At 38.9% G+C, this 18,461-nt stretch overlaps 13 protein-coding genes across 13 annotated transcripts; 9 read left to right on the forward strand and 4 right to left on the reverse strand.

The window, feature by feature from the left end:
* Positions 1 to 40: 40 nt before the first annotated feature.
* On the forward strand, positions 41 to 1,191 carry Gasu_50630 (acetyltransferase). Its single transcript, XM_005703795.1, has one exon. The coding sequence runs from the start codon at positions 134 to 136 to the stop codon at positions 794 to 796; it is 663 nt and encodes a 220-aa protein (XP_005703852.1). The 5' UTR covers positions 41 to 133; the 3' UTR covers positions 797 to 1,191.
* A 39-nt stretch (positions 1,192 to 1,230) lies between these two features.
* Positions 1,231 to 3,458, forward strand: Gasu_50640 (uncharacterized protein). The gene has a single exon (XM_005703796.1). The coding sequence runs from the start codon at positions 1,254 to 1,256 to the stop codon at positions 3,417 to 3,419; it is 2,166 nt and encodes a 721-aa protein (XP_005703853.1). The 5' UTR covers positions 1,231 to 1,253; the 3' UTR covers positions 3,420 to 3,458.
* Positions 3,459 to 3,509: 51 nt separating this feature from the next.
* Gasu_50650 (RNA-binding protein) lies at positions 3,510 to 5,890 on the reverse strand. Its single transcript, XM_005703797.1, has 6 exons — positions 5,549 to 5,890; positions 5,031 to 5,495; positions 4,767 to 4,978; positions 4,479 to 4,717; positions 3,966 to 4,429; positions 3,510 to 3,913 (listed from the first exon to the last, which is right to left on the reverse strand). The coding sequence occupies exons 1-6, from the start codon at positions 5,764 to 5,766 to the stop codon at positions 3,721 to 3,723; spliced, it is 1,791 nt and encodes a 596-aa protein (XP_005703854.1). The 5' UTR covers positions 5,767 to 5,890; the 3' UTR covers positions 3,510 to 3,720.
* An 80-nt stretch (positions 5,891 to 5,970) lies between these two features.
* Gasu_50660 (zinc finger protein) lies at positions 5,971 to 7,140 on the forward strand. Its single transcript, XM_005703798.1, has 2 exons — positions 5,971 to 6,267; positions 6,320 to 7,140. Exons 1-2 carry the CDS (start codon positions 6,059 to 6,061, stop codon positions 6,876 to 6,878), a joined length of 768 nt encoding a protein of 255 aa, XP_005703855.1. The 5' UTR covers positions 5,971 to 6,058; the 3' UTR covers positions 6,879 to 7,140.
* Positions 7,141 to 7,165: 25 nt separating this feature from the next.
* Gasu_50670 (phosphatase / phosphoprotein phosphatase / protein tyrosine phosphatase) lies at positions 7,166 to 7,910 on the reverse strand. The gene has a single exon (XM_005703799.1). The coding sequence runs from the start codon at positions 7,819 to 7,821 to the stop codon at positions 7,189 to 7,191; it is 633 nt and encodes a 210-aa protein (XP_005703856.1). The 5' UTR covers positions 7,822 to 7,910; the 3' UTR covers positions 7,166 to 7,188.
* A 30-nt stretch (positions 7,911 to 7,940) lies between these two features.
* On the forward strand, positions 7,941 to 9,698 carry Gasu_50680 (MFS transporter, anion:cation symporter (ACS) family). The gene is made up of 3 exons (XM_005703800.1): positions 7,941 to 8,472; positions 8,534 to 9,133; positions 9,183 to 9,698. The coding sequence occupies exons 1-3, from the start codon at positions 7,969 to 7,971 to the stop codon at positions 9,669 to 9,671; spliced, it is 1,593 nt and encodes a 530-aa protein (XP_005703857.1). The 5' UTR covers positions 7,941 to 7,968; the 3' UTR covers positions 9,672 to 9,698.
* A 37-nt stretch (positions 9,699 to 9,735) lies between these two features.
* On the reverse strand, positions 9,736 to 10,980 carry Gasu_50690 (adenylate kinase). Its single transcript, XM_005703801.1, has 6 exons — positions 10,706 to 10,980; positions 10,599 to 10,659; positions 10,474 to 10,542; positions 10,336 to 10,422; positions 10,185 to 10,260; positions 9,736 to 10,115 (listed from the first exon to the last, which is right to left on the reverse strand). The coding sequence occupies exons 1-6, from the start codon at positions 10,957 to 10,959 to the stop codon at positions 9,883 to 9,885; spliced, it is 780 nt and encodes a 259-aa protein (XP_005703858.1). The 5' UTR covers positions 10,960 to 10,980; the 3' UTR covers positions 9,736 to 9,882.
* A 90-nt stretch (positions 10,981 to 11,070) lies between these two features.
* Positions 11,071 to 12,097, forward strand: Gasu_50700 (translation initiation factor eIF-3 subunit 5). Its single transcript, XM_005703802.1, has one exon. It carries the CDS (start codon positions 11,191 to 11,193, stop codon positions 12,067 to 12,069), a length of 879 nt encoding a protein of 292 aa, XP_005703859.1. The 5' UTR covers positions 11,071 to 11,190; the 3' UTR covers positions 12,070 to 12,097.
* An 8-nt stretch (positions 12,098 to 12,105) lies between these two features.
* Gasu_50710 (small conductance mechanosensitive ion channel, MscS family) lies at positions 12,106 to 14,880 on the reverse strand. The gene is made up of 4 exons (XM_005703803.1): positions 13,164 to 14,880; positions 12,921 to 13,101; positions 12,587 to 12,867; positions 12,106 to 12,537 (listed from the first exon to the last, which is right to left on the reverse strand). The coding sequence occupies exons 1-4, from the start codon at positions 14,747 to 14,749 to the stop codon at positions 12,132 to 12,134; spliced, it is 2,454 nt and encodes an 817-aa protein (XP_005703860.1). The 5' UTR covers positions 14,750 to 14,880; the 3' UTR covers positions 12,106 to 12,131.
* Positions 14,881 to 15,220: 340 nt separating this feature from the next.
* On the forward strand, positions 15,221 to 15,816 carry Gasu_50720 (2Fe-2S iron-sulfur cluster binding domain protein). The gene is made up of 3 exons (XM_005703804.1): positions 15,221 to 15,448; positions 15,503 to 15,696; positions 15,744 to 15,816. Exons 1-3 carry the CDS (start codon positions 15,260 to 15,262, stop codon positions 15,781 to 15,783), a joined length of 423 nt encoding a protein of 140 aa, XP_005703861.1. The 5' UTR covers positions 15,221 to 15,259; the 3' UTR covers positions 15,784 to 15,816.
* Positions 15,817 to 15,830: 14 nt separating this feature from the next.
* Gasu_50730 (U4/U6 small nuclear ribonucleoprotein SNU13) lies at positions 15,831 to 16,620 on the forward strand. The gene is made up of 3 exons (XM_005703805.1): positions 15,831 to 15,990; positions 16,036 to 16,263; positions 16,314 to 16,620. The coding sequence occupies exons 1-3, from the start codon at positions 15,988 to 15,990 to the stop codon at positions 16,470 to 16,472; spliced, it is 390 nt and encodes a 129-aa protein (XP_005703862.1). The 5' UTR covers positions 15,831 to 15,987; the 3' UTR covers positions 16,473 to 16,620.
* A 30-nt stretch (positions 16,621 to 16,650) lies between these two features.
* Positions 16,651 to 17,275, forward strand: Gasu_50740 (DnaJ homolog subfamily C member 19). The gene is made up of 2 exons (XM_005703806.1): positions 16,651 to 16,748; positions 16,797 to 17,275. Exons 1-2 carry the CDS (start codon positions 16,746 to 16,748, stop codon positions 17,127 to 17,129), a joined length of 336 nt encoding a protein of 111 aa, XP_005703863.1. The 5' UTR covers positions 16,651 to 16,745; the 3' UTR covers positions 17,130 to 17,275.
* Positions 17,276 to 17,280: 5 nt separating this feature from the next.
* On the forward strand, positions 17,281 to 18,461 carry Gasu_50750 (uncharacterized protein). The gene has a single exon (XM_005703807.1). The coding sequence runs from the start codon at positions 17,449 to 17,451 to the stop codon at positions 18,433 to 18,435; it is 987 nt and encodes a 328-aa protein (XP_005703864.1). The 5' UTR covers positions 17,281 to 17,448; the 3' UTR covers positions 18,436 to 18,461.

Consider the following 18,461-nt stretch of genomic DNA (forward strand, 5'->3'; position numbering starts at 1 on the left):
GTTGTAGTTTACAACAATTATTCATAATTAGGCTGCCATTCATCCAAAAACAAATGAGAAGTGGCGCAAATGCTCTTTCATCATTTTCTGTTATTGGGTTGCATTTTTTCTCGGTCCTTTGGCGCACAAAGGTATGCGGTTGTTATCTTATATGGAACACGGCCATCTTTGGGTAGATTCTTTTTCTACTCATTATTCGCTTTTCTTGTTGACAGGGGATGAGAGTTTAGAGGATTTGTGCGCATTGGTCGACTTGATAAATATTTGTTATCGAAGTCCTTCCTGTTGGACCAATGAGTCTTCTTTAATACAAGGTGAAAGAGTAAACCTCGAACAGGTGAGAGAGTATATCAAGTCTTCTGAGATACTTGTATTGAAGAGAGACGGTACTGGCTCTAATGGCTCCTGTAACACTGTTTCAGACGCAACTTCAGCTGCACCAACTCTTCTCGGTTGTATTAGAACTGGTCCTGTTTCTGAAACAGTTGTTGGACCTTTGGCAGAACCTGCAGGTTATGTTGGTTTGTTATGTTCGCACCCCTTTTGTCAAGGAAAGGGTATTGGGAGCTTTTTGATTAAGGCAGCGGAAGAAAGATGTGCAAATTTCCACGGGCTGAACAAGATGGTTATGGATGTATTGGATGCTCGTGAAGAATTAATCCAGTGGTATGGAAAAAAGGGCTATCATCGAACGAAGAATTTCGTACCTGCGAGATCTTTTATTGAAGGCAAAGGAGAACTTATGTTAAAGGACTGCAATTTTATTTTATTGGAAAAAAAGTTAGACATGAAGTGAAGTTACTAATAAGTTGTACAACAATATTTTTGAAAAATTAAAAGTTTTCTACATCATATATGTAGAAATTATTAAGTGAACAATCTGTTTGTTCTGAGTAACAAAGATTGAATGAAGCAACTATCTTATTCTCATGATTATCAAATGATAAAGTAAAGAGCCCAGTAGGTAACTATAGTTGAGGGAGATTGATCTGACTTATCCAAAAGTCCTGTTTCCATGGTATTTCTCTGCGCTTTATTGAAAGCTAGTTGTGTTGTCATTCTACTACTCATTCATACTGTTGCTCGTGATATCTCATAAAACCAACCATACCGACCACAATTTGCTTTCATTTGCTCAAAAGTTTGAGATAAAATGGATTTTGGCTCAATTCATAATGTGATTATGTATTTTGGCGCCAAATATTGACAACTTGAAGACTTGTAGAAAAGTTATTCTGTATTAGTTTATTTGAATGCTACCTACTAGGGTAAAAGTGTTGGTTCCACTGTTATTCTTTGGCGCAGCTTTCGCTGGAAAACGTGTGTACGATAAGAGAAGAAAGAAAGAAAAGTGGCCCTTACACGAAAGGCTAGAAGACAGTTTCAAGAGAATAGAGGATTTACCCGAAATATTAGCTCTTAGGTCGAACATTTTGTCTCCAGTATCCGATAAGGTACATCGCTTGGAACTTGCAAAGCGGTATTGGCAACTCGTTTCAGTAGACGCTGAGAACAATAATAGTGTTGACTTGGTCACTATTAAGAAAATGCGACAAGGAAAACTAGATGATGTTCAAGTGTTCACAAGCGAGTGGCTTAATGCAGTGATAGGGCAGCAAGTGAGTATATACCTAACTTTTCTAGCTAGAGAACGTGTCGGTGAATATGATACCCAGCAATTAGCTTGTGAGGCACTTTCCACCATACTGGCAAAAAGTGCTTTTTGTAAACCAGAGAATCAAAAAATAAGACAGAAACTAGGAGAAGCGTTTTCTTTAGAGCCTATGTTGTTACCCGAACTTTGTTTGTTGCCCAATTTGGACCCGCGCCTATTAGAAGAGGCTTCCAATGCTGTATATGATGCAGATGAAGAGAGATTAGTGTATGGTGTAAACGATAAACGCAATATTATTCTTGCACTAGGTGAGTTGTGGATGACAACCATTCAAAGGAAGGAATCGGCTTCTAGCTCACATTTGGGTTATCCACCTATCGATGATTACGGTTTTTCCAATCCCACTTCTGATTGGGATCCGTTAACTGACCCAACCATGACTTTAAAGAGCACGAGAGCTATGCTACGAAGTATGAATGACGCAGTAGTGAAGGATAAAACAGCCGCTTTTCGGATTATACTTTCTGGTGGATTAAGCATTTTGAAGGTTCTGGCAGAGACAGTAACAGAAGAATGGTGGGAGCCTCATTCCAAAGATAACATGAACTTGGTTCTTACTGAAGTTGCTAGACTTGTCGCCAACTTGGTTTCATATAGAGAAGGAACGAAAATAGCCGTTCGTTTACAGTGGCCACAAACTTTGATGGATTGGCTATACCATGATGAATTTTGTAAAAGCAACGATATGTTACAGCTAGAAGTCTTACGTGCCATTGCAAATATGCAGTCTGGGAGAAAATGGAAATATCCTAATGGCATCTTTCTTATTTATCCTACAACACGTATGAGATGGGAACCACAACTAGACATCGTATTAGTACATGGCTTGTTGGGAGGTCCTTTGAGAACATGGCGAGTTGCGCATGCACCAAATAATAATAATAATAATAATAATAATGCCGTAGTGGAACAAGAATATTATGTCTCCGATGATGAACATTCCAATACAGCTGCTTTTTCAGAGCAGGATTATCATGAAAAAGAAGAGCATGAAAAGCTCATGGTATGGCCCAGAGATTGGCTATCAAAGGACATTCCGAACATTAGGATATTAAGTGTAAGCTATGATACTTCCATCAGTGCTTGGAGGAGCTATGGTTTGCCTCTCAAACATCAGGCTGCGGATCTTTTGGAGAAGCTTTGTGATGCCGGTATTGGCTCTAGACCATGCGTAATAATTACCCATTCTTATGGAGGCTTGGTAATGAAACAAGCCATTGTAGATGCCGTTCATAGTATGAATGATAAATATCTTTGCCTGGTTGATTCCATTCGAGGGCTAGTTTTTTTCTCGACGCCTCATTTAGGTTCACCCATCGTTGGATATTTAAAACGTGCTATTGTTGGTAGTACTTTTCGTCCATCAGTAGCTGTTAATGAATTATATCCAGGTTCTACTATGTTGTTGGAACTGAATGAACAGTTTAAAAGAGTTGTTCACAGTCGCTGGTACGATTATTCGGAAAGTAACCGGTCCCTCCATACACGGTATTTAGAAGTTTTGAGTATGGGAGAGACAAATCCTACGAAATTAACCCAATGGAGTAGTCAATATATTACGAGTCTTCTGGTACCGATGGAAACGGCCAATCCAGGAATTGGACGTTTCATTCCAGTAAAAATGGCAGACCATTTGACAGTATGTAAGCCTAGTTCAGTCGATGATTTACGTTATCAAGAAGTGCTCAAGTTAGTACGGCGTGCAATGAAAGATTCGAGTCATGTAAATAGTTGTGATGAATAGTGGATATCCATTTGAGTGGATAAACACAACTGAATTGAATGTATAGAAACGAGGGATATTCGTAGCAAAGGGAATTTTAATATAGTATATAAGAAACGGAATGTTTTTATAAAAATGGATTGGCTTTTTCTTCATAAGTGTCTATTTGGTCACCGACATATTTCTACAAATAAGTCTTTCATCGAAATCAGCGCCTACCTCCGTATATATCGTAGTTTCTACCAAAAACGGCAAAACACACACACATAATTCTATAGAGTCGAATCCAATTATTATTATTTCACCACAAGTAATCGATATCTTAATATTGGATGCTGTGTTTCTTCAAGTCAGGAAAACGAATATAATATACTGACTCGGATATATATTCTACTATAACTTGATGACCAGCAAACCATCTACCATGAAGACCTTGTTTAGCTTTCATGGCATCGGACATGGTTTCAAACTGTACGTACACCAAACCTGCACTATTCTTATCCACGAATATATGTCTATAACAAGTGATGATTAGTAATAGTAACAAGAACCAATGTCGCAGCATACCTCAGTGGTCCAAATTTAGATATACATTCATCTCGTACATCTTCTTGCACTTCTAAATGAAAATTGGGATCAGTTTCTTGAGCAGGATCAAACATGTTACGCAACATTAAGCAAGTTGATGGAGAAATCGAGTGTACCAATGGAGGATTATAACCTTGACGAGTAGGAACAGTACCCGACTGAGGAGAAGCTTCACTACTCAATAAACCTGGACTCTTCCCACCTAATGCTGGCGACGACTTGGAAGCAAGAGCCTCACCTCTAGCCAATCGCTGCATCAACTGAGTACGTTGAGTGGCACTAAGCGCCATTCCGCTATCTCCACCTTCATCCAGTTCACTAATGTAAGCACTATATGCATAATTTTTACTAGATAAACTTTGTGCAGCTATCGTCCCAGGAACACCCGAAGGTATAGCACCTAATACTTGAAGTTTTTGAGCTTCCGCAGTAGCCAAACCAACCTTTAAAAAGTTAACGTGATAGCATAAGAACAGCAGTCTGATCTCTCACCTTCAAAGGTCTCCCAGCCAAATCTAATCCGTTGAGTTGTTCGAAAGCTTTCTTTGCATCTTCGTGATTTTTATATTGGACAAAGCCAAAACCTCGTGACCGTCCGGTTTCAGGATCTTTATGAAGCTGCAAAGAGATAACTTCACCAAATGGCTCAAAAATAGTACGTAAATCGTCTTCACTAATAGAAAAGTGAATGGAACCCACGTAAAGTTTGGTAAAGGTAAGTGGATTGGAGTCTAGACAAGAGATTAATCATATTAACAAGGGGGACTTGTGGAAACTTACTTGGACTTGTGTCTCCTCCTCCACTCCATTCTTCTAGTTCTGCTAGTCTCGCTTGTTGTGCAGCTGCTGCTTCTCTTGCTGCCATTTCTGCTGCAATATTCTTTTCAGCTTCCGAGGGTTTAATAGCTACAGGATATCCACATAATTGTTGGCCTGCTAGACGCATAGCTGAAGGTATTGCTTCTTTATAATAGAATTCCACATATGCCGCTCTACGATAGACGTTGTTATATTCCTGGTAATAGTCTTTTTCTCCATACTTACCCTTTATGTCTTCCCGAACGCTTGTCAATAATCATTCTTATATCTCTTACCTTTCCAGCTGCACTGAAAAAGTTATAAACATCCTTTTCTGTAACCTTTTGTGCGAGTTGCCATACGAAAATAGTTCTCAAGTCCCTTTCATAGTCAGGAAAACTGTTATCTACTTCCCTCTCTTTCAATTTTCTTTCTTCTTCAGGATCCCTAAACTGTTTCGAGCGGTCGTTGTTCACTGAACTATCCAACGATGAAGCTCTTGATCTCTTTTCATCCGGTTGTTTTGATTCTTCTCTGACGCTATACGGTCTTGAATGAGATTCTCGCCTCGACGAGTATCGTCTTCTAGGACTATATGATCGGTCCCTTTCATATCTTCTCCTTCTCGGAGACTTGCTTCTTCTTCTTCTTCTTCTTCTCCTCCTCCTTCTTTCACTACTATCTCCACTACTAGGAGACCTTGAGCGTGACCTAGAAGAAAACAACTGAGAATAGAGAGCCTTCCTCGATGTAACGAAGATTACCTTTTATGTCTTTTCAAAGGTGATTGAGAACGTCTTGTTGACCGACGCGACGAGGAACTTTTCCTTTCGTCCTTTTCACCACAACTCTTAGAAGAACTTTCTGCATTATTATCGTTAACCAGAGAATCTTCTTTCTCACTTGTCTTTTCTGAAGTTAAACCCAAAACTTGGTTTAGATACGCTTCTGTATCGATGATAGTACTAGTATTGTCTGTCATGTTTCTATCCTTCTGTTTGTTTTAACGAGTACCTCTCTCTTTCTTTCTTATCACCACCACGGCCAATGTTTCTCTACAACTTACAACAACCCATTCACATAGAAGCACCCAATCATTCGCCAACTCCTTATGCCTTTTTTGGAGAGTTGTAGTTTTTATAAATAATATGTATATAAATATATAAATATATAAGAGATAGATTGAAATCGATCCAAAGCTTTTCAAGTCCACAACATCATCTTTGGCATTGTGACACATTTTTATCGTTTGGGTCAGATAGACTTTTTCTTCTATGCAAAGACAAGGAACACCAGTAGAGCTTATTGGTGAACACTGTAGCTTAAAAGGATGCAACCAACTAGACTTTCTACCGTATGTATGTGAAGTTTGTGGACAAACTTTTTGTGGGGAACATCGTCTACCTGAAACCCACGACTGCAAACCCAAGCAAGTCACTGAGTACAACACTAGTACTTCTTCTACCACCAAACAACTGCCAACGTAAGTATCTGTGGTCCTCTTTTTCCTTTTTCAGTTGGTAAAGTTGTATCAGTTGTTCCAAAACCAATTGTCGCCATATATCGGTTACTCGATGTATCCAGTGTAACCTCTCCTTTTGTGCAACTCATAGAAATCCAGACCAGCATCGTTGTATCAAGAAGGAACCTGAAAAAAGTAAAAAGTTGGAAAAACCCAAATCCAATATATTGGAAAAGTTGGCCAACAAGTTTCAAAACCATTGGAAAACAGAAAAGTCGAAAACAGCGACAAGGGTCTTTCATATGAAACAAAAGACCAAAGCAATAGGAAACCCTGAAATACCTATGGAAGACAGAGTTTATTTATATGTCTCTGTGGATACTCAACTCAAAGAGTCGTCACCTTTATCGTTGTATTATTCCAAGAACATGACTATGGGTCAAGTATTGGATAAAGTATGCGAAATGATTGGAATAATCAATAGGAACCATGAAAATAAGACAAAAAGACTTGTCTTGTTGGATGACCATTCACATAAACCGATTGCCTCATCTAGTTTGCTTTCTGAATGGAAAGAACCTGGAATGTTGTCTTTGACTCTCACGGAACAGGATACTTCTCAACATATGTGACGTTAAAAGTAATCGGTTGAGTCATTGAAGAGAGAAGACTTGAGTTCTCCATGAGAAGAAGGTGGCCTTACTATGACTTTACGTACGGAACGAATTTCCACATCGGCAGGACTTTTTACTTTTGTTATTTGTTCATGTGGAACTCTCTCTCTTTGTCTCCATTTGTGAAAGTTTTTGTTGGGCAGGTCGAAGTTTCGAGGAAGATATCGTTCTATTCGAATATCTTTTTGTCCCTGTGGAAAATGAAGTTTTGCCTCATGAGAATAGAAATATTGCTGATATCTAGGAACATTATGGTTTGCCTTGATCTTCATAGTGTGATGAGCTTCATACTTTGGAAATATTGGGTCCTTACCAAAACTCCTAAAGGATCCAACTCTTTTTTTCGAATGAGTTGTTGATATTCTTCTATTTCTTTTGCTTCCTGTTCCAAGTGTTCACGAAACCAGTCTGGCAAGTCTTCAGGTAGTGTTATTAGGTCGACATCGAACAATTCTATAAACTGTTCGTTGACATAACGTGCTTTGGAGGAAGCAAACGTTCGATATTCGTGAATAACTGCACTCAAACTCCAATTCTGTAGTCTTCTTAGACAACCTACCAGAATACCTACTTGATGTATGCCACTCGTGTCACACACAAGCAAAGGATGTGACTTTCTGTCGAGTACCCATTCGAGTCCATCCTTTACTAGTTCTTCACTCATGGGTTTCCAAGAAGTTTCCGTTGTTAAAGACCTGCTTCCCAAGTGTACCAAAGTGATATCATTTTCTTCCAAAAAGTTACAAACAACTTTGGTGGGAACTTCTGCAGATAGAAGAAGAACAGTCTTGAGATTCAAAAGTTTGATAAAAGGAAAACTAATAGGAAAAAAGAGATTGGAGCGATATATTCCAGTTTCTACTATACCAAACATTTCAGGTGGACATAGTTGTTGAGACATGATGATAATATGGCTATGAAGAACAGTTGTCTCAATTTTCTGATTCATCCATAAATACACAAAAAATGATTCTCGTTGTGAACTTTTCTTTTTTATATATCTATACTTTTCAAATGCAGTCGTCACAGTTATTCACGATAGGATAGAATGAGATGCTTATGTAAACAAGTGGATCTTAAAGGGATGAATAATAGGATGGCAAAGGAGATCAACGCATGTGCTTTTGTAAAGTTACCAACTTGTGTACTTGGGAAACCATACAACTCTCTCTGTATTAAGTGTACAGCTACTATTTGTCGTTGGAAGTTCTTTTGCCGTTCGTTCAAGTTATCCACTATCAACAGTAATAGGAAAGCGTTGGGAGTCTACTCGTCCGACAAAACGACAAACCAGGAATCGGACAACTCGAAAGCCTTGAAAGTTTCAGATACTTTTGTAAAAACTTTGAAGAGTCGATACGGTTGGTCTATGAAAAACGTACCGGAGCGTTTCTTAGTTGTCTTGATGTGCTTTTTAAGCTTTGTTCTTTGTAACATGGATAGAGTCAACGTCTCTGTTGCTATTCTTCCCATGTCCAAAGAGTTTGGCTGGAGTCAAAGTACTGTAGGAGTCATTCAAAGCTCTTTTTTTTGGGGTTATTTAGTTACTCAGGTGGGTTCTTTTGTTGTTTGGAATACACAGGATGATTCACTTTTTGGCGCTTTTTGTTTAGATTCCCGGAGGCTATTTGGCTGATAAATATGGCGGTAAACTTGTATTAGGTTGGGGTGTTTTGGCTTGGAGTTTGATGACTTTTGTTACTCCTTATGCGGCATCCAAGTCCTTTCCTGTTTTATTACTATCACGTGCGTTGTTAGGTTTTGGAGAAGGTGTTGCTATGCCTGCTATGAATCAGGTTGTATCGAAATGGATACCAAGTGGAGAAAGAAGTCGTTCTTTGGCACTGATTTACTCTGGAATGTATTTTGGTTCCGTCATAGGTTTATTACTTTGTCCCAAAATGATGAGCACTTTGGGTTGGCATTCCGTATTTACCAGTTTTGGTGCGTTGGGAATTCTTTGGTGGCTCATATGGAATGCTTGGATAAAGAGTTCACCTGAAAAGAGCAATAGTATTTCACAAGATGAAAAGAATTATATTCTGAAACAAAGAACAACTATTGGAAACAAAATGGACCGTACTTCTCGTGATATTCCTTGGAAATTGCTATTTTCCAAAAAGGCAACTTGGGCCATCATCGTAGCCCACTTCTGTACTACCTGGGGTTATTTTGTTTTGTTGACTTGGCTTCCTACTTATTTCAATCAACATGTAAGTGTGCTTGGAATAGATTCATTGTTATTGTATTCACGCTTTCTAGTTGGGATTGAACTTGGCTTCTTCCTCCTTTGTTTCTGTTCTTCCTTGGTTAGCTATGGCATTATCTGCCAATGTGGGTGGATGGTGTGCCGATTATTTGTTATCAAAAGGATTTTCTATCACTTTTGTTCGCAAACTGATGCAAACTATGGGTCTAATGGGCCCTGCTTTGTTTCTCAGTATTGTTAGCTTTGTCCATCATCCTGTTACGGCTGTATTATGTATGGCTTTGGCTTTGGGTCTGGGTAGTTTTGCACAGTCAGGTGTATATGCCAATCATCAAGATATTGGTCCAGAATATGCCGGTGTTTTGTTAGGTATTTCTAACAGTTTTGCCGCTATTCCTGGTATTGTTGGAGTAGCTCTTACCGGATTTATTCTGGATAAAACGGGTGGTGCTTGGTATATCGTATTTGGAGTGGCTATTGGCTTTTATATTTTGGGCACAGTCGTATACAATACTATGGGCACTGGTAAACAAGTATTTTAGAAACTTAATAAATTGGGAAGCTTGATGGAAGACGACGATGTATCTTTGGTTTTCTATTGTTCGAAAATATCACTCTTATGTGACTCAAATGATGATGCCATCCAACAACTTACCAAAGCTTCAAAATTTTCTAAATATTGACAAATCTGTTCAAATACTTGTAGAGTGGGTCTCTTATTACTCGTATTGATTGTCACCAATTTATCCTATTTCATTCTTCCATGTATGACCCCCACCATTGCATGAAATGACAAAAACTTACTTGAAAAAGTTGGATAATAGGTAAGCAACTTTGATGAAACTGGAATAGTCTTTTTCTCATCACTATTTCATTATCGTCGATTCTTCTTTGCAAAAAAGGAATACTATCTGGAGGAGGTGGATAGTAAGTCGGATGGTAAAGAATACCTGTTAGTGGGTCATATAATCGTTCTCTCATCCATTCTAATCCACATTCGTTTGTCAATATTATTGTTATTATTATTATCTATATATGGATGCATAGACTCATACCGATGGCATCTTCATCACTTCGTTGTAACAGAAACACGATATCCACACCGATGTGATGGGATGACATTTTCAAAGCCTATATATACCCAAAGAGATGAATAATATATATATATATATATATATATATATAAATGAGAGTCTCATTTCTTACTTGAGAAATAGTTCGTGGAAATCCATCCAAAATATAGCCTTTGTTTTGACAATCTTGTTGAGCAATGCGACTGGAAATCAATGGCAACTGTAGTATCCAGTTCAGTTGAGATACAAAGGAATCTCTTTTCAAACTGACCATTATGCTATCAGGTAACATATCACCTTGTTTCATATATTGAGCTGCTAATGCACCGAGAGATGTGTTCTAGAGAGAGACTAGTTAAGAAGGAAAGCAGTCCGAGGGTTGTGTGATTGTTATACTTTGTTCATTTCTTCTCTCAATATCTGTCCTGTCGATAAGTGAACAAAACCATAACGAGAACTATACGGAGTAAAGAAGTATTTTAGAATGAAAAGATATATGTTACCTTAAAAGGGGTGCTTGGGTTCCTTTTCCACTACATGGTTTTCCTATCAATACAATTCTTTTCACTTGTTGCTCCTTGTCTATTGATTCGCAACATGAACAGCAACTATTATCCAAATATCGAAAAGGACGCTTCAAGCTCCTTTTGGAACCAAAATAACGAAAAGGAGTAGGAATCAACGAGATAAAGCACAACCACGTCATGTTCAATTCACTTTGCCAATGTCTCATGGTCCATACTTGCACATTTTCCATTTTCAATCCACTTGGCAAAGAACGAGATATTCATAGTGTTTATCGATGTCCTCAAAGAGTGATATTCCATGTACGAATGGAGTCTTTGAAACCTCAAGTGCTATTCCTCCTATCAAGTTGTGTGTTGTTTTTGAAAGGACAACTTCTACAGATGGATGATAATGTATTGATTCCTTTTGTTGGGATTGAGAACGGATTGGTATTATATTGGAAGAAAAGACATCATTGGCTATGAACACTTATTTGTATCTCCGCGGTGAAAAGACTCGTTCTTTTGCTGTCGATGTTCATCCCGTTGTTTTGTTAAATATGGCAGACCATCATTTGAGAAGAACGGAACAACAACATAGAGTCATTGGGACACTACTAGGTAGAGTAAACGTCGACGGTACTGTGGAAATCACCGAGTCTTTTCCCGTTCCTCATAGCGAAACATCGGAAGAAGTAGCAGTGGATATTGACTATCATAGGACTATGTATGAGCTGTCTCGTCGAGTGTCAACAGACGAAGTCATCGGTTGGTACGCAACCGGTGGATTACCAGATGAAAACTCGGTATTGATTCATGAGTTTTATTGTAGAGAATGTACGTCCGGAATAGTTCCCGTGCACTTGTTGATGAGCGGTGAAACAAAGTCCGACTTTGGGGTGAGGGCGTACATCAGTTGTGGACTGAAGATCGGTGAACAGTTATTGAATACCGAATTTCAACCAGTAGAAGTTGGAGTGATTTCCGGAGTACCTGAGGCAGTGGGATATGAAGGACTGTTGGAAAGTGGTCGCCATGTTGAAAAAAGTGACTTGGCTTCCGTTTCTTCGGAATTGGATAATCTCAAGTCAAGCTTGCAAAAATTGCACAGTTTATTGGAAAAAGTAGAGAACTATGTGAGACAAGTAGTGAAAGGAACAAAGAAAGGAGATATATCTGTTGGGAGATATATATCGGATACGCTATCGATGATACCACAGTTGGATAACGCGAGTATAAAGAAACTATTTGGAGACCAGTTGAGGGATCTCTTAATGATACTTTACTTAGATAAGTTGACTTGGGCAAATGTTCGATTGGCAGAAAAGTTTTTGACAGTGGAACTGGAAAATACGTCGTAGTGACTTGAATAAAAAAACAACACGATAAGAGATGTTGTTCCGATTCGCTCTTCTGATTCCTTTTAAGTATGAGTATCTGCTGAACTAGTCGTCTTTTTGCCAACTCCATTAGCAGTATGGGTCGTCGAATCGGTATGACTATTGCTGTTATTGGCATTGTTGTTGAGTTCCTGATTCTTTGTACCCAATTGATTATTTACACTTGTTGGCTTTGTCCCAACGGATGGACTATTATTCATATTGGATCTACCAGGACCTTTGATTCGCATGGTGCCACTCTGAGGAGAACTGGAACTCTTTCCTTTTTCCTTTTTAGTATCTTCCGATACAGGAGAAACTGCTACTTCCGGTTTGTTGGATTCCGGTTCATGACGTGACCAACTTAATGCACTCTCCGAACCAGAATGGTTCGTTCCGTTGGCAAAAGACTCTTTGGACAACTCACTTAAAGGATGAAGTGGTGCATATCTGAACAACCATCAGTAATCATATGATAAATTGAGAGAATGCAACATACTTATCTGGATCCGAACCTTCTCTCAGGTCGCGAACCAAACTAGAAGCAAGACGTCCATGATGACTGCGTATAATATCATATACTGCAAATAATATCTCTTGCTGTACTCGTCGATATTCGGACAAAAATACAGTTTTCGTGTAACAACTTAACCACAAGTTCACTGAATATTCACCAAAACCATCAAACCAAACCATTCGATGTTGTTTGGGATCCAACTCTGGATGTTGATCTAGAAGATTCTGGATATCTTGAATGATGTCTTTGATGACACACATATCCTAAAAGCAGCATTCGATTATCCTTATTGTCCGTATAAGAGATATGCCAATACCTCCATAGCCAAACCAATGGTGTGTTTGATTCTTCGATTGGTCATACGAGAAGGATTTTCCATCACCAAAGTTGAAAAACGAGAGTTTGGTATATACAAAGGTCGCTTTTCCCAAGTACGGATACGAGTCAAATACCAGCCAATCTCTTCTACAGAACCGTCAATCTGATCATTTTCAATACTATAAAAAAGGATATCAACAAACAGATAAGAAACAATACAATGAATAGGACAATCACTCACCTTCGGACCCAATCTCCAACAGCAAAAGGCTGCGTCAAATAAATCATAAAACCACCAAAAAAGTTACTAATAATCTCTCTTCCCGCAAAACCAATAGCAACACCTCCGATTCCACCAAAGGCTAACACTGTCTGAATATTGATGCCAAAAGTATCCAAAGAAATCAACAGTGCAATAGCGGAAACCACGACAGTCATAATACGTGACAAAGCATCTACTTGTGCCTTGTTCACTCGCGCTTCATAAGTTGAGCTATCAGTAAATCTTGAACGAATTCGCTCTATCCATCTCAATAAAAACCAAGTTGCTGAAAATATCACGGTCAATTCTCTAAAAGGCCTTATGTATCTCAATAGACCGGTTGCAGCTAAAGGTCTCGACACAAATTCCGCCAAAGAAATAATCACAGTAGCAACAGCTAAAAATTCAAGAGGACGCTGCATACATTCAAATACACTTTGTTCATAGCTCAACTGATTGGCATTTGGATCAAAGCGAGCATAAACCCATCTTAATGTCCTATTGACTCCCGCGCGAAGCAACAAAATCAACGCACAAACCAACGTGAATTGCGATAACACTGCAAAAGTTTCTCTCTGAGTTGGCAAACGAAGATTGGATAGAAATCTATCTTCCAAAAGGTTAACCTCACGAATATGATCCAAAGTATCTCCTATTCTCTGACGAAGCCGCACAATCCATAACTTCATAGAACCAATAGACGTCCGAGGCAAAATAGTCCTTCCCGTACGCTCATTTGTTGTCGATATTCTTTCACTTGACTTGGGCTCAGTCACTTCTTGCTCAGAACGATGTGGCTTGTTATCCTGACTATTTCCAGTGACATGAGGAGTGACTTCAGCACTGCTTTCCTCTTTTGCGGTAGACGAATCGTTCGACTTCCCCGAATCAGGATTGGACTTGTCCAACTCTGCAAGATTCTGAAACCTCTTTTCTGATGGTAGGGGTATGCTGTTGCCTGAAGTTCCCTTTTTACTTTCCAAACCTGAAGTTTCATCCTTTGCTCTGTTATTTTCGGAAGCCGTCTTCTGTTGTAGTCTTTCTCGTATAAGAGCTTCTTCCAGTGCCTCATATCCAGTGCTCTTTACTTGTACAGCTACTGTGGATTCTTTTGATGGAAAGTATACAAGGTTACTAAGTGCCAATGAACTCAACGTCACTCGATACCCAACTAGACATAAAACCAACAGCAAGTGAGTACCTGAACGCAGTATCCACTTGAGACGCTTCCTATGTTGGAACAATGAGGAACCCGTCCGCAACATTTGTCTCAACAAAGCTGCAAGGAAATAAGGAGCAGTGCAAATGTGGTCCCAGCCTGACACGGAAACCCATTTCACTATCCATAAAGGTTTCTTTCTATTGAAACCCCGACTGCTAGTAGCAAGGTGACATGTTGTCCCATAAACAAATCTAGTTTGTGAGGTACGTAACCTCCTACTGGTTAGACATCGTCTGGCGGTTGAAGTTATCCATCTTCCACCCAACACGTCATAACTTGTAGCATTCCGAAAAACAAAAAAGGGTGTATGGAAACAACAATTGACTTGTTTAGTTAATAACATGACCGCTTCCAAAAAGGAAACAACACTGCTAACAACGACGTGATTCAAAGTTCATTTTGCCAGTTTCACACCAAATGGCACCGTAAAAAGAGATTGCCTAATTCAATTTTTCCACCAATGAAATAGTAATGGGTTCCTATTATCATCACTCTTGTGCACCACACACACATACATTCACACGAATATACATATACACATTTATGTATATGTATGTTTGTAAATAGATAACTGTGGTGATAAATTCAAACTGACAAATATATCACTTTTCCAAAAAGGGGGTATTCTATGGGAAGATAGAAAAATGCCAAGTGTCTCTCACAATTGGGCGCCAACATTTTGATGACAAACGTTGGTCTTAGTCCAACTGGATATGACAAAGTCATTTTGTCTGCAAGGAGTTGACCTTTATCTTTTGTTCTTTCTTTATTGGCATGACCAGGGAATGGAGAGAATTGTATAACAAATGACTGTTGTTGATTAGAACAGATAGAAAAATCTGATAAACTTGGAATGAGCTCCCCATTGAGCACAACGTTTGTCGCTTTTCAACTCCCAACATGGTCATATAATAAAAGTGATAAAGCTCTCAGGAAAATGACACTTACGAAAAATATGACACTGAAGCACAACGAAAGCAACCTCAAGTCAAAGAAGGTTGTTATCCGCTTCCTCCCAGATAATGTTGTTGTGCAAGCGGAGGTTTGGATTTCACTATTGGAGCTTCTTGAATTGTTTTGAGTGCTATTGAAATAGGTTGGAAAGAGATTGCTTGACGTTGCCTTACAAGCAGGTCAACTGAAAGAACATCCTCTAGAGCCGTTTTGCAGAGATGGCGGGTGTTACAAATGTGAAATGGAAACGTCGAACAAGTTATTTGAAGAGTACCCTCTAATAAGGACGTGTAAATATACCGTGCCAGTCGTTTCAGAAGAAATACAATTGACAAAGCAAGTGAATCACTTTTGAATAACTTAATTCTCAAAGTTTATTATAGGGTAGATAATGATCAACTTTGGGGTGAAAATATGTTGTAAGTGTATCGAGGGAAGAAAGTGTTGCTTTTCATGAGTAACAAAGAGCGGATTGGTATAGAACCAATGAAATTCCTTTTCTCCAATTGAATCGGGGAAAAATTAATTATAATTGTCAACGACGCTGTGTGGGTGCAGACTTGTTACTTGGACTAGCCTGAAGTTTTCGTACGAAAGTTTCGATTCTCTTTTGTGCGTAAACTGGTGATGGTAAGATTGAAATAAATATACTGATCAGAGTTAAAGTAGATTTAGGCCCAAAATAGTGGTATTCATCCCAAAGCCTATCCTTTGGCAGACGCACAACTGACGGTACAAATCTTGGACTTGATTAGACAGGCTTCCAACTACAAACAGCTGAAAAAAGGAGCTAATGAAGCCACGAAGACCTTAAATAGAGGTATTTCCGAATTTGTAGTTCTTGCAGCGGACACAGAACCCTTGGAAATTCTATTGCACCTGCCTTTATTATGCGAAGACAAGGCAAGGATAACGTTTATTTTAAAGGCATTCTTAACTTATCTTTTTATTAGAATGTTCCATACGTATATGTTCCTTCCAAACAGGCGTTAGGAAGGGCCTGTGGTGTGTCTCGGCCGGTTATTGCGTGTTCCATCACCGTCAACGAAGGGTCTCAACTCAAAACACAAATAAGGAACATACGAGACCAGATTGAAAGATTGCTATTATGAGTTGTGAAGTTTTTGGTGTTTTGAGAAGCTGCTTTGAGTTTGGGGAGACTCGTGATAGTAAGGAATACGTAGCGACTCAATATTTCGATAGTGGCCATCAGTAGAATAAATGGACATTTGGTAACCCTATAAAGTGTCGACTCATTGGGCAAGTTAGTATTCCACTTGTAAGAAAAGAGTTTGACAATATTCACTAAAGTGTAAAGCATTTATAGTCGTACACAACTATTTTATTTGTTACGGATTGATTGATTGATTGGAGAGTCAAAAGAAATGGTAAGCTGGTGTTTATTTTCCATGAAAGCCATACTAAGTTGTTCCTAGTCAAAAGCTCTTTTCGCAGGACTCGTTGCAGCAGGCGCAGCAGTGGCTGGTCGTTATGCTGTACAAGCTTGGAAGAGAATACAAACCTTACCTGCTAGACCCAGAATTCCCCGACACATGGCCGGTGGTTTCGAACCCGAAATGACCAGAGAAGAAGCTTTTCAGATTCTAGGTTTAAGAAAAGGAGCCTCTTTAGATACTATTAGGTCGGCTCATCGTCGTTTGATGCTCTTAAATCACCCCGATAGCGGTGGAAGTACTGTCATAGCCTCTAAAGTGAATGAAGCAAAGGACTTGCTCTTAGGAAAGCGGCCAACGAGGACGAAGCTTTAGGTTGGGTCTAGAGAATATGGATAGTCAGAAAGTAGAAATAGAGAAGATTTTATCTCAACTAACTTGAAATTTTTTTGTTCGAGTAAACTGATGATGGGTTTGATAGTGTTGTGTTGTGTTTTTACAAGAAAATAAGCCGAAAACTGAACTCATTGTTTAGTAGGATAGGTTTTATCAACTGCAATTCTACTTGCAGCTGACTATTATGACAACGCAAATGTTCCGAGGCTACCAAGTTGCGCTTCATTCACTGCGTTTTTACTTTGAACTGTAATTGCAATTCAACAAAGGATGGAAGAGTAGTTGCTGTGATAGGAAAATGGGATCTACTTTCCACAAAAGTGCTTTTGTATTCAGATGGCTAATAGTATTTCTATTTATGATGATAAGCGTTCAACAATGGAAAATATCGGAAGAGACACTACCGATTTACTCAACTTTGTTGGGAGTACTGAGTAGTTTTATTCTGGGAATTGTCAAATACTTGCAAGCATATCAACCCTTTGGTTCGTCATCAGTTGTTCAATATGTACACGATGTTCTTCGAATTCCCGAGAAATTTGTGGAGCTTCCTAAAGAAGTCAGCAAAGTTTTTATGATACTTTCCCTGTTGGAATTGGTGTTAACCATATGGCTACCCTTGTTGTTGGAAGGATTGGAAGGCTTTATGTGGTTAAAGTCGTTGGAACAGAACCCGTTTCTTTTCAACAAAAATATGTTACCGTTTATTCATTCTGCTTTGAAATATTTATACAAACTAAAGTGGCTTCTTGCTTTGCGTATTGAAGAGAATGTCACTATGGCCTCTCTTGAGAAAGTGCAAACTGTGAACAAACCCATGGTTGAGTTATTTCGTATATTCTTTGGACTGCCTGTAGTAAGAGGAGTGAAAAGAGTGTATTATTGGAAACCTTCTTATTGTCTATCACAGCTGATTGCTCCTCATGTGTTTGTTTTTAGTGTTCAGATTGTTACCGAAGCAGTTGTTATTGTATTGGGAGGTATGAAAGTTGGGAGAGCTATTCTATTGCATGTTACACTTGTGTTCAATTTACTTCGTGGATTTCCTGCTTTCGTGTCTCTATGGAAAGCTTTGGATGCCTGGAAGAGCCATCGTTGTAACTGGATATATATGATTGCTACTATTTTTCCTTGTGTTTTGTGGTTGTATAGTTCCTTTGTTTTTTGTTGGAGAAAGTGGTTACCACTCTATCGAAAGAATAACGTTCAAAGAGCTGTGCCCAGTACATCTGAGTCTTCCAACCAAGTCAATGTCACAAAGAGTCGTTTGAGGAGAAGAAAATGAACTCCATCAGTTACACAAATGTTATC

The sequence above is a fragment of the Galdieria sulphuraria genome (genome assembly GCF_000341285.1).
Source record: "Galdieria sulphuraria unplaced genomic scaffold scaf_49, whole genome shotgun sequence".
Taxonomy (NCBI): Eukaryota; Rhodophyta; class Bangiophyceae; order Galdieriales; family Galdieriaceae; genus Galdieria; species Galdieria sulphuraria.

What these genes read in the sequence shown, in the direction of transcription:
- Gasu_50660 (XM_005703798.1), top strand. Translation starts at nt 6,059, where the DNA reads ATGCAAAGACAAGGAACACCAGTAGAGCTTATTGGTGAACACTGTAGC. An exon ending in ACCACCAAACAACTGCCAAC is followed by an intron (nt 6,268 to 6,319) that starts GTAAGTATCTGT and finishes AAGTTGTATCAG; the next exon opens with TTGTTCCAAAACCAATTGTC.
- Gasu_50730 (XM_005703805.1), top strand. An exon ending in CTTTATTATGCGAAGACAAG is followed by an intron (nt 16,264 to 16,313) that starts GCAAGGATAACG and finishes TCTTTTTATTAG; the next exon opens with AATGTTCCATACGTATATGT.
- Gasu_50650 (XM_005703797.1), bottom strand. Translation starts at nt 5,766, where the DNA reads ATGACAGACAATACTAGTACTATCATCGATACAGAAGCGTATCTAAAC. An exon ending in AGGAGGAGACACAAGTCCAA is followed by an intron (nt 4,718 to 4,766) that starts GTAAGTTTCCAC and finishes TCTCTTGTCTAG; the next exon opens with ACTCCAATCCACTTACCTTT. An exon ending in TGGCTGGGAGACCTTTGAAG is followed by an intron (nt 4,430 to 4,478) that starts GTGAGAGATCAG and finishes AACTTTTTAAAG; the next exon opens with GTTGGTTTGGCTACTGCGGA.
- Gasu_50690 (XM_005703801.1), bottom strand. Translation starts at nt 10,959, where the DNA reads ATGGAAAATGTGCAAGTATGGACCATGAGACATTGGCAAAGTGAATTG. An exon ending in ACCCAAGCACCCCTTTTAAG is followed by an intron (nt 10,660 to 10,705) that starts GTAACATATATC and finishes TACTCCGTATAG; the next exon opens with TTCTCGTTATGGTTTTGTTC. An exon ending in TGAGAGAAGAAATGAACAAA is followed by an intron (nt 10,543 to 10,598) that starts GTATAACAATCA and finishes GTCTCTCTCTAG; the next exon opens with AACACATCTCTCGGTGCATT.
- Gasu_50680 (XM_005703800.1), top strand. Translation starts at nt 7,969, where the DNA reads ATGAGATGCTTATGTAAACAAGTGGATCTTAAAGGGATGAATAATAGG. An exon ending in GGGGTTATTTAGTTACTCAG is followed by an intron (nt 8,473 to 8,533) that starts GTGGGTTCTTTT and finishes CTTTTTGTTTAG; the next exon opens with ATTCCCGGAGGCTATTTGGC. An exon ending in CTACTTATTTCAATCAACAT is followed by an intron (nt 9,134 to 9,182) that starts GTAAGTGTGCTT and finishes CACGCTTTCTAG; the next exon opens with TTGGGATTGAACTTGGCTTC.
- Gasu_50670 (XM_005703799.1), bottom strand. Translation starts at nt 7,821, where the DNA reads ATGTCTCAACAACTATGTCCACCTGAAATGTTTGGTATAGTAGAAACT.
- Gasu_50630 (XM_005703795.1), top strand. Translation starts at nt 134, where the DNA reads ATGCGGTTGTTATCTTATATGGAACACGGCCATCTTTGGGTAGATTCT.
- Gasu_50720 (XM_005703804.1), top strand. Translation starts at nt 15,260, where the DNA reads ATGAGCTCCCCATTGAGCACAACGTTTGTCGCTTTTCAACTCCCAACA. An exon ending in ATGTTGTTGTGCAAGCGGAG is followed by an intron (nt 15,449 to 15,502) that starts GTTTGGATTTCA and finishes CTATTGAAATAG; the next exon opens with GTTGGAAAGAGATTGCTTGA. An exon ending in GAAGAAATACAATTGACAAA is followed by an intron (nt 15,697 to 15,743) that starts GCAAGTGAATCA and finishes AGTTTATTATAG; the next exon opens with GGTAGATAATGATCAACTTT.
- Gasu_50710 (XM_005703803.1), bottom strand. Translation starts at nt 14,749, where the DNA reads ATGTTATTAACTAAACAAGTCAATTGTTGTTTCCATACACCCTTTTTT. An exon ending in CCATTGGTTTGGCTATGGAG is followed by an intron (nt 12,868 to 12,920) that starts GTATTGGCATAT and finishes TGCTGCTTTTAG; the next exon opens with GATATGTGTGTCATCAAAGA. An exon ending in GAAGGTTCGGATCCAGATAA is followed by an intron (nt 12,538 to 12,586) that starts GTATGTTGCATT and finishes ATGGTTGTTCAG; the next exon opens with ATATGCACCACTTCATCCTT.
- Gasu_50750 (XM_005703807.1), top strand. Translation starts at nt 17,449, where the DNA reads ATGGGATCTACTTTCCACAAAAGTGCTTTTGTATTCAGATGGCTAATA.
- Gasu_50700 (XM_005703802.1), top strand. Translation starts at nt 11,191, where the DNA reads ATGAACACTTATTTGTATCTCCGCGGTGAAAAGACTCGTTCTTTTGCT.
- Gasu_50640 (XM_005703796.1), top strand. Translation starts at nt 1,254, where the DNA reads ATGCTACCTACTAGGGTAAAAGTGTTGGTTCCACTGTTATTCTTTGGC.